The sequence below is a fragment of the Trachinotus anak genome, unplaced genomic scaffold (genome assembly GCF_046630095.1).
Source record: "Trachinotus anak isolate AG129_WGS33_773 ecotype Australia unplaced genomic scaffold, CSIRO_AGI_Tana_v1 ptg000008l, whole genome shotgun sequence".
Taxonomy (NCBI): Eukaryota; Metazoa; Chordata; class Actinopteri; order Carangiformes; family Carangidae; genus Trachinotus; species Trachinotus anak.
The window spans coordinates 26009830-26026683 of NW_027273859.1; the positions used below are offsets into that span (position 1 = coordinate 26009830).

The window sequence follows — 16854 nt, forward strand, 5'->3', positions numbered from 1 at the left end:
TTTTCCTGTTACGTAACTCTGTACTCTGTCTATGTCTGGCACTCTCATTGGCTTTTATTTGTTTCAGATTTATTGTTTGTGGAGCTTGGGGGAACATTGTGCGCCTGGCAGCAGCGCAGTACAGCCACAGGCCTCCACTGCTGGCCAGTGAGCCTCCAGTAGCGGTGAAGTGCCTTGCTAAATGGCATCCTGACAGGAGTTTTGCAGTAAACTTGTCAAGTAAAACTTGTCAAGAAGTTTCTGCCTTGTTTGCTGTCATCGGGACTGAAATATCTTCCTGGTGTCACCGCTCTGATTTCAATTTTGGTGGAGATGCTCTGCCACTTTTGGCTGCTGACGTTGGCCGTGGCCTCGTCACGTACTTGGAGTCTTGTCAGACTCTTTGTGGGTGTGGTCGATGTTTTTAATTACACTGCTGCATGTGTATTTGTGAAGGCACATGAGTACACGCGTGTGTGTTTCTTTGTGTTTGTGAGTGAATAGGAAAGTAAGACGGACCATTAGCGTCACTGTCCTCGGGGTACAGTGAAACATGTCGGAGCATCAGCCAGAGCCACAGCAGCAGCATAACAATGTCCTCTGGTATTGATTTCCAGCAGATGGAGGAAGAGCTTTAGTTAAATCACAGCAGAATAAGAGTTGGCCGACGCTCCGTGCTCTCAGAGATTTCTGGGCTTCAGCCCATGTGGGTTTTTCTGGAGGACGGATATTATTACCGATAAAGCTGCAGCTAATGGCCGAGGAGTTCTGTTCAGTGACAGGGTTCAGTGACTTTGCAATTCTTATGTTTTTATCAGTATTTTCTTCTTTGTTATGTCTTAGTGCATGAATGCTGCTGGGTTTGTATTCCTGAAAGACGATAGCGTTCTCCCTGCAGATGAGACAGGAAACAGTCACATTAAACTCCAAGCTCATCATCAGTTGTCATAACCGGGCTTCAGGAGGAGAAGATTTTTATAATGTCATTGTATTATTGTATTTAACGTTTCAGGTATAAGAAATGCTGCCACTAAACAGCAGTTTTATTTGTCACATACCAAGGTACAAGGTAAAATGTGCAACGCAGTGAAATGAGGGTTGGACCTGGCAGTGGGGCTGACTGTGCAAAACTGCAGAGAAAAAAAATTGATATTAAAAATCTTGCATATGGTGAAAAAATATCGCAGTATTCAATATTATTGAACATCGGCCCAAGCCTTGTCATAACCATCTATCCAAACTGTCTGCTCTTCAGTTCAGCCTGTCAGACAGAGACATCTCAGTGTCCTGTGCACCAATGTAAATCTGATAACTATTGGATTTGGTGTTTGTGTTGATAGATTCGTCAGTTGCAACTAATCTTTATGTTGTGATATTTCAGCCATTGTGGAAAATTAAATAATTATTCGAGAATAAACACTGGAGAGTAAACAAATGAGAAGAAATAGAAAATTAATCATAAAATCAAATGAAGTCTTATTAGCTGACCCACCACACTTATTCTCTGGGACACACAGTGTTCATTTCACAATGCAGTCTCACTGCCAGGTCCATTCAGTAGCTGCTCTGGAGCCTATTGTACAGCACACATGAAATTCTGTTGTGTCCATGATCTAGAATGAACACTGAAAAGACAAGAAGTGCTCAGAGAAAATGGAAATTTGAACATCTATAATTACATGATAACAGGGCACATTCCATCTGCGAGTCCATCTGTGATATGATAGAATAATCCAGAACAGCTACTAAATGGCCCTTTGGTGTTGTTATTCAATGACAGAAGCCTCAGACTGCTGTTTATCTTTATTTACTAGCAGCCATCAGTCTGTCGTCTTCCTCTCTGACAAAATTCATTTTATTTTTTCATGTTAATTTTTTCGGATTTTCTCTCTTTGCCTCACTCACTTTCTGTTTTATTGGCATGTTTTTGTGATGATCTAATGATACTGAGGCTTTTACACCTGATCAAGAGCAGAATTTTTAGACACACAAATTACTTTGATTTCTTGGCATTAAAACAATCCATTGCTTTTATAATTTGAACAAGTATCAGCTGTTGGTAATTTAGGATTACCAGCATCAGTATTGGCTTTCCAAAATCCATATTGGCGCTTCACTGCTCTCTTCCTCGCCTTTCACATCTTAAGTCTTTTTTCTGCTCCAGCAGCTGCAGATTTCTGAGTTATGAAGCGCAGCAGCTCTGCGATGAGAAAAGGCTGCTGAGGTCAGACATGTTTGTGGTTGGATTCAGCCTCAGCTGGTGCAGCAGATGTTTTTCTACAATTTGCTAAATCACTTTCACACCTGTTCTTCCTGTCGGTGTGGGAAGCCAGTTTGGATTATGTCGTCCTCTTCCATAGGCTTGGCAGGAGTTATTGGACATAATTATCATTGATTAAAGTTCACCATTAATTGTCATAAAATACAGACTTCCAGTCTGTTGTGTTCATTTATTTTGTTGGCATATGTGCTGCTCATTCAGAGCAGGCTGAATTCATTTGAGTTGGTTAGAATTTTTTAAGCTTGGCAGGCATCTTATTAAGATGATTGATACGGTCAGTGTGATAAGAGACATAGTTCCCGACGGTGACCAGTAGGAGGCAGTGTTAGATGTCAAATCCACAGAGGCTCCTGCTGTGGTAAGTCTCCTGCAATGTTAGTTGTCAGTAAAATCCATTGAAAAATGCATGGGCTTCAGTCTAACCTTATAATTGTAGATCAGATAAATAGGTTTACTTCAACGCAAAGCAGCAACATAATGATGAGCATTTCGGGTGCTGTGGAATTTGTGCCACTACATGCCATTAATTTCCTGATTCCCACTCTGTAACTTGAGGACTTGCTGCCTTTCTCTGTTTTATATAATGGTTTCAGAGTTTCTTGGGGTTTTAAGACTATGTCAAACTTAATATGACTTTGAAAGATCTGAGAACCTGTGATTTTTGAGAACAGTTGTTTTTTTTTCACAACTCAATAGAACATAGTTCCATGTCCACCCCCCCCCTTCCTTCCCCATCTTGGTTTTGTATTTTCTGACCTTTTATAAACCAAACAATTAATCGATTAATCAAGAAAATAATCTACATCTTAATTGGTAATTCAATTACCATTAGTTGTAGCCCTACTCCTCTACTTGAAAATAGTCGTTATTCCACAATAATTACTAAACACACAATAATTATTAAACTAAGTTTGTGTTAAGTTATGAAGTGCAGAAGTATGAAGAGTAGCATTGAGTGTTATTCTCTTGTAATATACAGTTTGTTTAATGTTACCAAGCTATAACTTTTTCTGCATTTAACAAGTAAGCAGCAATTTAATATTTTAGTTGATCAAGATGGAGTTTCATAGATACAACTAAACACTATTTTATATGTTGATTATCTTTTAAGTTAATCTATTACTTAATTAGGCAATGAAATGTCAAGAAATAGTCATTGGGATCTCACAGCTTCTTAGATTGTTAAGATGAAATCTTCTTTTGTCACAAGAAGCTGGAACAAGAGAATATGTAGCATTATTTCCTCATTAAATTTGTGAGAGGATTATCAGAATTGTTGATTAATTTCTGCTTTTGTTTCAGCTCAGATCTGAACTACTGCTGGGTAGTTATATGTGTTTTTAATATTTTTTAAGCTGAGCACATGTTGGGCTGTAAAATGAGCAAAGTAAGCAGTCACTTCACCAGTCAAGTAACTGTAATCGAGTGGAAAGTACAGTAAGTAAACTGGTAATAAGCATATTAAGTAATAAACTGGCAAAAAATGGAATGAAGTAAAGGACAAGCAGCTTGGAAATTTTACAGTTTCAGTGTATTTTCAGCAGATAACAGACAGTAAACTGTATATGTGTGGGCTTTTTTAATCCATACCGGCCTGCTGCCATAGTGAGAGCATAAACAACACACTGCCATCATTTCCCAAAGGCATGACGTAAGAGTGGGGGAGTTTAACGCTGCCTTCAGGGACATCCCGTAGACTTGTACTTCAGAGTTGTAAATATTAATCTGCCCTACAGTGTAGTCCTCGAGAGAAAATGAAAAGGAGGTGAGATGAAAACAGTTGTTGCCATAAAATATAACATGATATTCATTCATGTATGTTACCTTAAGGATCTTTTGTGCTGCCTGCTAGGCTGTTATTAATATCAATCTCATGTTGTGTTTTATTTCATTATGTTTTTCCACTCAGGTGTATATCCAGCATTTTAATAATACAAATAAATAGAGTTTGAGCATTAGTCATAACCTTAATAATAGTAATAATACCAATAATAATAATAATCATCATCATCATCATGAAAAACCTAAAAGATCATTTTTGCAATGCCATTAGGAGTCTTACTAAGGTGAAGCTTGACCTTCATCATATTGCATCTGAAATTCATTTAAAAGATGAATTAAAGCTTAAACTTAACCAATCTCCAGTGGGGAAACTGATGTTAAAGTAGTATAAGCATCAAAGAAATGGAAAACACATAAAGGGCTATGTAGAATTTCAGAAATTTTATTATTTTTGAAGTAACGCAGGACTTTAACAATGTAGTACGTGTTGTGAGTATTTCTACACTGTGGTGATGTTACTTTTACTTAATCAAAAGTTCTTGAGCGCGTCATCCGTCACCGATGAATGTGAATTGTATTTTTAGAAAGCTAATCCCCTGTCACGTCCTTAGGCTTTGATATTTCCCACGGCCCTGAAGGCAGCACTGGGCTGGGGGCGTGGTCTAGAAAAGCCCCCAGTGTGAGTCATGATTCTTCTAAGCGGTGCAGACAGCAGCGGTGCTCCGGCAGCAGCGGTGCTTCTCTCTCCTGAAGACGCAAATAAAAACAGTCAGAAATGTCTCTTCCGTCGCTGTGACTGAACTCTCAGCCTCCGCGGGCATCCATGGTCTATTTCCCGGGCACGCAAACCGAGGCGCACGGCGTCAAACCGGGACAGCTGGTCGAGATGTTTGACTCGTCGTGGAAGGTGCGGAGCATTTGGGACGGGGTGAGGCTGGAGGTGGTCGAGGACCGCAGCCCGGTGGTCCTGCACAGCTTCACGCATCTCGACCCGGACCTTCCGCTGCTGGAGGTGAGGAGGAGGAAGCCGGGGAGATGGCAGGGCCGGGCCGGGAGGCGGGTGAATGAGAGGCGGCTGGGGTGCTTTTGCTGATGTGGTTTGTTGTGTTGTTATTTGGAGGATGATCAAGCGGATCAGGACCCAAACTGGCTTTGAGGGTCCAGGGTGCCGATTCTTAGTTGATCCAGAGCTCATAAGAAATAATTCATTAAAGAACCAAACTTAAGAATAAAAGGAAATGCATTCATTTCTTTTAGAAGTAGTTAGTTTGATTGCTGGATATGATTTCACTGCTGTAGCTCTGAATCTTTTTAAGCTGTGTTTGCCAAAGACTCAACAGTTTCTTATATATTTAAACAAGCTGCTGCAGGTATTCAAAATATACATGAAGTAGTTATTTTCTTGTCTTACAGCTACCTTTAACATGATATAATCCAACATAAAGACATCCACTGATTTTATGTTGAAGCGGTTTACAGCTTACCACTGTGAAATTGCTGAGTGGCTGGGAAGTGTGGGGGATTTTTCTGTGTTATATAGTGTCCCGCAGATGTTAGTCCAAACGTACCACAAACAGTCATTAAAAAGCAGTGAAACATAACGTGAAGTTTGTGACACTCCCGAGTCGTTGGCACGAGAGCACTGTTACAGGATGACTTGCTTTTCTTTTCACCTCTGTGGTTTTCACTCCCACCTCTGCACACACACTCATTCATTTCAGTACTGAGCGGACGCTGACTGAAACCTGCAGGTGTCACTGAGTCAGAACTCAAAAGCAATAATAATGATATATTCATAATATTGACATTTGAGATTAGTCTATATGTTTCCAAGTAGGTTTTCCCTTTGTGTTCTGAATGTGCTGCTTGTACTTTATATGTCACATGAACTCATTTCAATCAGCAAGTTACCTGCTGTTTAACTGCAGGGAGATATAATCGATTCAACCATTAATGTTGAAACCTTAGGCTGACATATTTAGATATCTTACTTTGTACAAAAGAGTCTAAAGAGTTTTAGATCAGTGTCGTAGCAGACGATGAAAACCAGCAATTTTGTGTCATTTTTCCTTAGAAAAAAAATTACTTCAATATTTAACCGATTAGCAAAATAATTGCTATATAATTTTCTGTTAATTGATCATTCCACTTGTTTCTGCTCCATTATGGTGGCTGTGTAAATGCTTGTACATTTTATGTCTGTGGGTGCAGAAAATCCATTTCTGCAAACCTAAATCCACAAGTTATGTCAATTCCCTGCATTAAGGACAGGAAATAGTGTCTAACTGCAGTAAGTTGTATCATGTAGGAACTGCAACTAATGATTATTTTAACTATTGATTAATCTGCAGAGTATTTCCTTTATTAATTGACTTATTGTTTGTATCAAGTTATGCTTTAAGAATGTGTGCAGCTTCCCCATTTATTCATTACTGTCTATTTGTATTTTTATTTATTCATTTACTTATTTATCTCTTCTATGAAATTTGCTTGTTCCAGTCTTTTCTAGAACTAGCTAACATTAACAGATTTACAGCATTAATGATGAGAAATTGTGTCTGTCTCTGATGACAGTGTGTTTTAGAGATCAACTATCTTTGCTAAATGCTTGTATTTTGCACCCTGGGCTGTTTACTTTAATCTTCATCACCGGATTCAGCTCATTTCATCTCCATTACTCCACGTCTGTATTTCCCTCTGCGTCACCCTCGTTTTAAACCCATGACTCAAAGATACAATTTCACTCTTATCTGTAAAAACGTCCTTTCTTATGGATTAAGTGGAACATTCTCGAGCACTGCACTCCTTACATCCCGTACATTGATCAGATAAGGAGGAGGGAGGATGAGTAATCATATTTATCTGTCTTATGTAAGGCCTGGGATTGGACGAGGACGACATCATAACTGATACCACATGGAGACGATCTGGTCTCCTCTGTCTGTCCACTTGGACGGGATAATTTGTTCTCTTTCTCTGGACCAAAATCACAAGTCTGTTATTAAAATCCTTATGTTTGCCTCAGCGTGTCCTGAGCTCAGAGAGGCAGCGCTGGGCTCTCGTCTCTAGCTTACCTGCTCTGCCTTATCTCTTCGCTCTGATCTAATCCTCCCCTCTAACACAATTACCTAATGCTTAATCCCCCTCCTACAGAGGCCGAGAGGTTTCCTCCACAATCGGAGCCTTTCTTCCCCTCGGTCCAGAGGCTGGGGTGGACGTTATTTGATGCTGAGGCTCTGTTACAGTCTGTTGGGTCACTGGGGCTGATGTGGTGGTGCTGAAGGTGGGGGTGGGCAGGATTCAGTCAGTAGCTGGTGTCTCTGGCTCCATGTTAACAGCACCATCGTCAGTCTGTATGTACTGTATCATATTGCTGAGCGGATCAAATGGCTTTGAAATGGAGGTCAACATACTGCTGTGTTTGACTTCTGACAGAAAATGATGCTGTGGTGCCCCAGTTAATGCAGATTTTTCTTTCATGCTTGTTTCCTTTATTGTTGTACATGACAAAATATCTGAAGTGACAATGGATCAGCTAAAAGCTGCTGAGCCTGACTGTGGCAGGTGCATGGGTGCCTTCACACTGGCTGCTAATCTCTGAATTTTCTTGGTTATAAACAGAGTTTACATTACAGTTAAGAGGTTGCAGCTAATGCTGGTAACTTCATTCCTCTGATTTTCTTTTTTTCAATTAATCATGTAATCATTTGGCTCTTCAGACAGTTTAAAGTCCCTGTTGAAATATCAGTTAATATCTTCAGATTACTCGTGCAAAGCCCAAAAATGATCAGTTAACTGTTGTATATGACAAAGAAAAGAAACAAATCCTCAGATTTGAGATGGTGGAACAATCACATGTTTAATTTTTGAAACTCCATCAATCAACAAATCGATTAATCAACTAATCATGTTACCTTTTCAGTACTTTACTCTGAGGAACATGTTTATCTACAAAACCCATTTTCTAATGTTTTATATTAGCTTTCTAAAGACAACAGTTTTGATTTGCTGATGCAGACATATTTATGTGTGGGGACCTTTTTTTCTTTATAAAATTTTGATTCAAATCAGAAACTGTCTGATCAAAGACCAAAGTTTTAAGATTACAAATCTGAGCAGACAGTTGGTGCCGGCGGTTTTTGATATGCTGCGTTAAGGACATGTTTTAGATGTTTGATACTCAGCCCCACCCACGATCATCCTCTTGGGGGCTGATGAAATGTGCTGTCACTCTAATGCAGTGTAGGTCTCTACACCTCTGTACCTCAGATTTTTGGATTTTAAGTTTGTTTTTTCAAGGTTTTTATGGGTCAAATATGAATTTTCTAAGCTGTTTTCTCATAGAATCAGGTCTGAATGTTGTCTGGAGTCTGTTTCACACATGCATCACAGATCAGGAGACTATCCATGTCAGACTTGTTCTCATTTACTGGACATACTTCGTTGGGTTTAGGCGAGGGATGGGGCTTGTATAGAGCGAGGGGTACGCTGCAGAAATCTCAGTGCTTTGTTTACATCATAAACAACTGAGGCTCTTGCTTTTCCTTGGATATGTTACTGACAGAAGTTCCTGTATTTCATCCTCTCTCCATCTTTGTGTAAATGACCCTTCTTCTTCACCCACACATGTTTGTGTTATTCCGGTTTCACACCACTGACATGATAAAAATGTCATCTCACTCGCTGTGAATTCTCCAGACAATGACCTGCTCTGTTCGCGCATGGGCTCAGTCGAACAGTCGGACACTGTACAAGGGCGATAGCAGGGTAAAGTCTGTTAAATGTCCGGTCTAACTAATTCTCACATCCTCCGGCTGATGCCCTGATAAGTTCAGTGGTTGCAGTGTATGTGTGAAGGCATCATTAAACTGTCAAAGCTTGATGGTAGCTGGGTTGTAGCTGAGCTGTTTGAATACCATGTCTTTAAGCATCCCCTTTATGCCATTTGTTTTGTTTGACTTTATTTATTTTTGGCCATGTAGTTCCACTTTAATCACACTTTCGTGGGAGGTAAGTAAACAGCACTGACCCAGCTGTATAAAGCTGGAGCCAACCTGTATACAAAACAGTACTAAAAATAGTCATAATTAAGAGTAGAGGCTCCGAGAGAGAGTTCTTCAAACGCAGCAGTCCAGTGACAACCAGCAGGATTAAGGGCCAGACCTACATAAAACACTGCTGAACAAAGAATAGACTGCTGTTCATTGAGACTGTCTCAAGAGGCCTTAGACAATAAGTAGTTTAAATAGAAAACAGATCATTCAATTCGAAATCAGTTTATATTGGGAGCAGAGGGCATCAGAGAATAAGGCCTGCAGCTCCTGGACAGTTCAGACCAGTTCAAGACCGTCAGACAACAGAGCTTCTATTGTCTCTGCGGCTCTGTTCACCTTCATGCTCAACAGTGATTTATAGCACTGTGCAAAAGTTTGAGGCACTAAAGATATTTATGTTCTTATCCATGGCACAACACTTATCAGGAGGCCTCTGATTGGTCCCAGATTCATTCTGCAGCAGGACGTCCAGCCCAAACACACAGCCAGAGTCATTAAGAAGAACAAGGAGTCCTGCAGCAGATGGTCTGGCCCCCACAGAGCCCTGATCTCAACATCATGGAGTCAGTCTGGGATCACATGAAGAGACAGGAGACACTGAGACAGACTAAATGCACATAAGAACTGTGACGCCTCAGCCACACCGCCTGCATCACATGTATGTGACGGTCGCGGATCGTCTTGGTTTTCATTTCAGCGTCCACGTCAACAGGTCGGAGGAGCCACGCAGCCTGCGTGACACACACAGCTCGAGCCTCCTCATGTAGTGCTTTGGCATTTTTGGTTCATTTTTCACTTGCGACACTTGTGAATCCCTCTGTTGATCATCAGCAACATCACATAAAACTGACCCCTTTCACTATAGTGTCAAAGTGTAGGCTGCATCTAAATATGGAAAAAGTACATCAGATTTTTTTTAACCATTTTCTAAATTGCATAGATAAAAACTATTCATGGTGTTAGTTTGAATTCAAGAAACTTTATTTGTCCCATGGGGTAATTTAAAGGGCACATAGAGTAGACAAAAACACGCACAAAATACGCAAAAAAAAACACACAACCAGTGCAAGACAAATTGTACACATTAAGAAAGACGACAATGACAAGACAATTACAGTGCAAAACAAAACCTTTAATATTATAATGAGAATGACAATAACATGGGGGAATGACTTTACCAGTGTAGATAAGTAACTGTACACATAAATAAACTGGCTGACTGAACACTTTTTGATAAAAATGGGCTGTATGAGAAGTAATCTTAGTGTAATAAAAAATAAATACAGCATAGGTGCATATTTGGCATATGATGTATATTAGCTGGATAAATAGCAGCAAGGTCAATGTGGAAGTCGCTGTATGATTGTGTTTTTGAAGCATCCTCACTCCACCTTTAGAGCCTTTTGCACAGTGCTGTATATCTGCTTCTGTCTGTCTCCTTTAGGAAGTGATCTATATGCCGCACAATAATGTACTGGCAGTGAAATCAGAGACGCAGAGGCACTGGAACAACAGCCCTCTTTCTGTTGTGCTCTGCTTGTCCTCAGTGCTAACAGTGACTCAGCCAAGCTTACAAGCAGTCCCCAGCTGAATGACATAATGACACAGTACAACTCTAGTTATTCCACATGAAGAAATAATCCCACATCCAAACAAAAACAGAGTATCTCATTACAAGAACAGGAAAGAACACAATCCTGTTTTTAAAGATTTCTTGATGTTGTGTTGGGTGCAGGTTACGCCCTCCGTCTCGTAATCGAATTTTACTCATGTGGCCCAGATCCGCAGTGGAAAAATGTGACTTCAATGAGAGGGCGAGTCATGTTGGGACACTCCGCACGAGTGGAGGTGAACTGTGATGTGCTCTTACTTTATGATTAGCATTGATTGAAGGATGGTGGGCAGGAGCTTGGCTTGAGCTCCGCGGTGAGAAACGGGAGCCGGACTGCATGTGGCTTGGGCACAGAGAAGCTTTTGTTTCCGCGGTTCATCTCGAAGAGAGTCGAGAAGCTGAGAGCTGGATCTGAGCGGCAGACGGAATGACAGAAACAGACAGCGGCTGGAATGTGAAGGCCTGATGCCTGGAAAAATACTTAATTCTCCCACTACACTTAAATCGTCTGATTCTGCCCTAACTGTTTGGTGTAGTGTAATTAACAGGTCTGGTCTTACAAAAGGCTGCATTAAAAACCTGTTAACTAAAGCTCTGAAAAGTGAATCTCCAAGTGTCCCGAATCAGACTTCTTTTCCCTCCATGTGACACAAATCTGAGGGTCTCTAATCGGCCTGAAGAACAACAAGCTGCAGGGAGTCGCCTCTTTTAAGTTCCCCATCTGGGCTGAATTAAAATGTGGGATAAAATCAGACTCTGAGACATTCACCCTGCATGAACCACAAATCTGAATCTATAAAGATATAGAAATCTTACTTTTTAAAGGTCCGGTATTTTACACTTTTCTGGGTTTTTATTTGAAGTGTTGATATCCATTAGAACATATATTTGTGGTTTTAAGTACCAGAAACCATCTCAATGTAGTTTCAAGTTTCTCTCTGAAGCTCTAGTAACATCAGGTGAGTGAGCCAATCAGAGAAGCTCTGAGCTTTGTTGGGACAGGAATTGGATATGCAACATTAAAACGGTAATTTCTGCGTTTTTGGAAATATGCTTATTTGCTGGTTTTCTGAAAATTAGATGAGAGATTGATATCAGTCTTGTGTTTGTGGGTTCAGTAAGGAGCTGGACTCTAGAGGGGAAGCAGGGGAAACATCACGTGGTGAACTGCTGTAGCACCAGTTGTCAGATTCCTCATGAGTTCAGGTTTTGGTTTTGGTCTTGGCAACTTCACTCTGAAAGAAAAACCCAGCAGCTGATTTCATCGATTTTTGGATCGACTCAGGTAGTTTGAAACTTTGAAGTCTTTGGAAATTAAAACAAAAGCGACATCTTCTATTATCCTTATTCTCTACGTACATTCACAGAATATAGAATAAGAATGACAAGATTTCTAAAAACCCAAAACTGCTGGGGGCAACAGCTGAGAAATCAGTCACCTGTAGAGGACAAGAAAACAGATGCACGTGAACCTTTGGTCACGCAAACAAGAGATAAAGTACATCACAAAGTTCAAGAACTCTGCTATGAAACTGCCTTTGTTTGCCTTTGTAACATGATGGTTACAGGGTGCTGTCTAAATTTGTGTTATATTTAAAATACTTTTGTTATATTTTTCTTCATAGAGTCACTAAGAGTAAAGATGAGCAGAGCAGGAGAAGGTTCTGGAGGGATTTGATTTGATTCAGAGGGATTATCTGGTTGCTGTAGCAAATATGTTCAGTGAAATGAGAACAGTGTAAAAGAAAATCCAACAGCAACTTACTGGACAACAGTTCAGCCAAGAAAAGGTGAAAACAAAAGGGGTTGGGATTCGGCCACTGCCAGAATCCCCACAAGGCTCCAGTGACGAATAAGAGGTTTACTCTGCCTATGAAACACTGCACATGCATGTTAGTGATTTATAATGTCTGACAAAGCCAGTTTAGCTGCTGGCATGTATTACTAATACCTGTCACAACAGCTCTGTCACCAAGTTTTAGGGAACACATGGACAGTCCTGAGCTGCAAGTTAAATCGATGTTTAGTTTAGTTTTTATGCATGTGCCAACGCTGAATGTGAAAAAAGAAAGAAAATATTAACTAACTGTGTGTGTGTGTGTGTGTGTGTGTGTGTGTGTGTGTGTGTGTGTGTGTGTGGGCGAGATGAAGACGCAAAAAGTACAAATAGCTAGAAGGCACTTATGAATAAATAATAAACCTCCTCCAACTTTCTCTTGCACCAAATCACTTCTGTCACTTTGAATTTACAATCACTTCTTGACAGAGTACATGCAGAGATGATTTGAAATATACCCAAAGTTACAGCTAAATAAAAATATAATCATCTGATGGCAGGAAATGAAGATTGAGGTCATCTCCAAAATCTAATCAGCCGTTCTTTGGCCCACGGCCCGTCTGTCAACTTAATTTCACATACAAATCTGTTCATGTTCACGTCAAGTTTTTGCTGGAAGAGGCACGGACAAAGGCAAAAATGCACCCTTTGTCATGGAGGCAACTGGGAAAGAGAAATCATCCAGAACCTTTTAGACCAGCCTAGATTCAGGGAAAGTACTGTTAGTGTTGTGTTTTTGAAGAGAAGGACTAGAAAAAGGTTGTTGAGCAGAGTCAAAACGAGACACTTGCAGCTAGTTTACAATGACACATCATATCCTAACAGCTTTCCATAGCAGGAAAACTGCTAAGTGCAAATTCCCAAAATTGATGCCTCCCTAGGGAAATCAACTGTGGAATAACCTCCAGGATACTTACACTTGGTCTCGGTCATTGGAACAGTGTTACCAGCTGAATGTGACTGTTTTTATTTGACTTTATTGTGTTTTATCATTGTCATGTTTGTATATTTTATCAGCCTTTTTTTTAGACCGACATATCCAGCACCACCGGCTTTTGGATGGGTTGCCATGAAATTTAGTTTAGGTATTTATGTTCCCCTCAGGATGAATCTCAGTGAATTTGGTGATCCTGTGACTTTTCATTGATGTTTAATTTTAGTTGCAGTGTTTTCAGTTTTATCTTCTAGAACTTGTTAGATTGGACCTGTAGCTGTCACCGAGTTTTCTCCAAATATAGATTTGTTTCAATCAATTGATCAACCAGTTTGAAAAGGAGGAGGATAACATTTTGATTTAATCATGTAACTGGCTCTCGTAGCTCCAGTGACCTGCAATTGGAGATAAAGTGAACAAGTTTTCTACCAGCCGAGGCCATTTGAGACTTTTCTGAACATGCAGTTACACCCTACTCCTCTGCCTCTTAGCCCAGTTCCAAATGAGCTCACCGGCTTTCAGCGCTCATTGTTAGCGAGGGGAAGTCGCTGGCTTGTGCTACAGGGTTGTAATGGATGCGCGCTATTGTTGGCTTTGTTTAGCTGTTGACTGTTTTGGGGGCAGATTTTCTCTTTCCACTGGGAGTTTCCCTGCTGATCTACATTTAGAACTGGGCTCTGAGGGGCTTTCTAAGCACTCATTTAGGGCCGCTGCTTTCGTAGCAGGTGTGTTTTTATGTTGATGAGCACCATAATTTGGCAGACGTCTCGGACGTGCTCCCCGAGCGCTGTTTGGCCTTGAGAGGATCTGGCTGCAAATCAGGCTTTGCTTTTTGTCCTCATGTGTGTTTGTTTTAGTCTGTGCCTGTGCCAGGTGGCTGTGTGTATAAAGACTGTAAACCATCAGATATGAAGAGGGGAGGGTTGTTATGAGAGATAAACATTTTAGATTTCCTGATGATAGTGATGATTGTGTTTCTGAACTGAGGCGCAGGTCAGCCAACAGTTCAGCTTGTTATTGATACTGAGGAGAGGAAGGAATTTGTGAAGTGTTGACAACTTAGTCTCCTCCAAACAAGGTCCCATATTGTATAAAGGTAGATGCTCATGTGTTTGTGATTATAAAGCAGGTCTAGGTTCTATATTAATACTGTGAAAGTATCAAAGCCTCAGTCCACAGAGAAATGCACACAGCCTGTATTCAGAAACTGAGCCTTAAAATGAGCCGTCAGGACTTCTGTACCTTTGTGATGTCACAACAAAGCAGTTACAACTCTCAGCCATGCCCCAGGCCCCGCCCACCTGGTCCCGCCATCCAACCTTGCAGGATTTCGTTTCTCTTGAGCGTTCACCTGAAATCTCTCTAAAAAAGCGCAAAGAAAATATTTCTGCAGTTTTCACTTGTACTGTAACTGATGTGAAGGAGAAAACAGCTTCCAGTTAAATGTACCATCTATATTACAAACATAAAAAACAGTAAATCCATTCATCCAGCAGTAGAACAGTTATCCACTTAGACTCATGTGACTTGATTTTCCCTTGTCCTCTTTCCTTTTCTGCTCCTCATCACTCGTTGCCGTCGCTTTTATTCGCCTCACATTCCTCCAGCCCACATGTACATTCATGGTCATTCATGGTGTAGGTGAACGCAGAACTGATAAGTGTTGGAACAAGTGTGGAGGAGGCGGATTCTGGATGCCAGACATTTCTGTGGACCCGTGCTGGAGTTTTCCCATTTTCTGAATTTATTCAAAAACTCACACGACAAGCCAAGAAACAGTTGGACCGAATATTAATTTCAGAGTTTAATTAGGTAAATGCAAATACGAGTTCTACATTGCATTTAACACCACTCTTAGGTTGATGCATTTATATTAAATTAAATCTTTTAAATTGAAACGTCACCGTCATGGTCATCCATCAGGTTTATAGATTATAATGAGGCTCCTGTGCTGTTGGACAAAAACGTCTGAAAAACAATCAATCAGTGCAAACTAGCATTGGCAAACACACCCAGGCTTTTGTCTTAAGCTGCTTGGTGAACTAGCTGTTACAACCACTACACATCTGGATAGAACAAATGTGAATGTATTTACTGTAAATGTTTTCTGACATAGTTTCACTCTGTTGTTTTCATGAGGAGACTAGACTTAAACAAATTTCCATTGAAGAGCAGCAGATAAATAAAAGTATTGCATTAGTTTTAGTTACATTGTTTTTTTTGTTTTTTTTTACAGCCATGAATAATATCATCTTTATAGATGAGTTAATGGGAGCACTTTGAAAGATGGAGTACGGTAGAAGCCATGTGTTCGATATCAGAGGTGGAGTCAGAGTTAAAAGGTCCCCTGTGTTGAATTAGGAACTTTTAGGCTTTGATCAATATACGATAATATTGAATATTGTGATATTTCCTACCATATGCAATATCATTGTCATAATATCATAATAATAACACACAAAACATTATATATGATGTATTATAAAAACACCTGAAACACAAAATACAATAATATAATTATGTATTATTACATAATTAACCCTCCAACCCGCAATCATTTCGTATATTGTGATATTTAAAGTGGACTGTATCAGACTGTATAGAGTGTTTTTTATATTATTAATAAATTAATTTATCTATTTATTTTCTTTATAGCAGATATTAGGTGCTCTGTGTTCTGTAAAAAAGTGTCTGGGACGTATTGTGAGCTGCTGATTTCCAACGAAGCCACTTCCTGTCTCTTTGTAACCAGGATGGTGCCCATCTGGTTGACTAAGCCCTAAATCAGGATGAAGGAATGTGAGTCAAACCTAAATAAATAAAAAAAAGAAAACCAGGACTGGCTTTTTGTCCAGATTTCAGAGAGCTTTCCCTCATATTTCCACATAATTACTTGTCGATTTTTTATTTGTTTGCCAGAAAGGTTATTTTGACCGAGATGGGTCCCAGATGCTGGATGTCTGACGCTTTTTCAACTTATTCACTTTAGAAATTTCATGCAAATCAGGTGGTGGTGCATCCTGCCAGCGTTGTCTAAAGCTGAAGCCCTTTTTTTGATTGAAGTGGTCTCTTGTTACGTGTGAGATTCCTGGTTAAAAAAACACTCTCAGCAGCTTTTTGAATGTCTGATGGTGGATATCAAGCAAACGTTTGCCCTTTACTTCTCGTTGCAGCTTGTTTCGGCTTTCTGATTTTGAATATTCTGATATTCTGCGTTAAATAAGCTTCAACTAATCTCATCTTTTGTTAGTTGAGTTGTTTCTTTTTTACCTGTTTCAGCCCTTTTGAGGTGACTTTGAACCCTTCTGTTTAAAGTATTGATTATTCAGTGTTCTGTTGAAGTATTAAGAGGAGTTTGGTTATCATGGCAACGCT

At 40.0% G+C, this 16854-nt stretch overlaps 1 protein-coding gene across 7 annotated transcripts in view; it reads left to right on the forward strand.

Annotated features, from left to right (window-relative positions):
• The window catches only part of LOC139624590 (ral guanine nucleotide dissociation stimulator-like), a 55683-nt gene that overhangs the window by 22708 nt on the left and 16121 nt on the right, over positions 1-16854 (forward strand). For 2 of the 7 annotated variants that reach the window (XM_071483838.1, XM_071483839.1), the window contains exon 1: positions 4742-5054. The exons of the other annotated variants lie outside the window; for them this stretch is intronic. In XM_071483838.1, the coding sequence (XP_071339939.1) occupies positions 4866-5054 (189 nt within the window). In that variant the 5' untranslated portion in view covers positions 4742-4865. Of the gene's footprint in view, positions 1-4741; positions 5055-16854 lie in introns of those variants that run through there. 7 annotated transcript variants of the gene reach the window in all.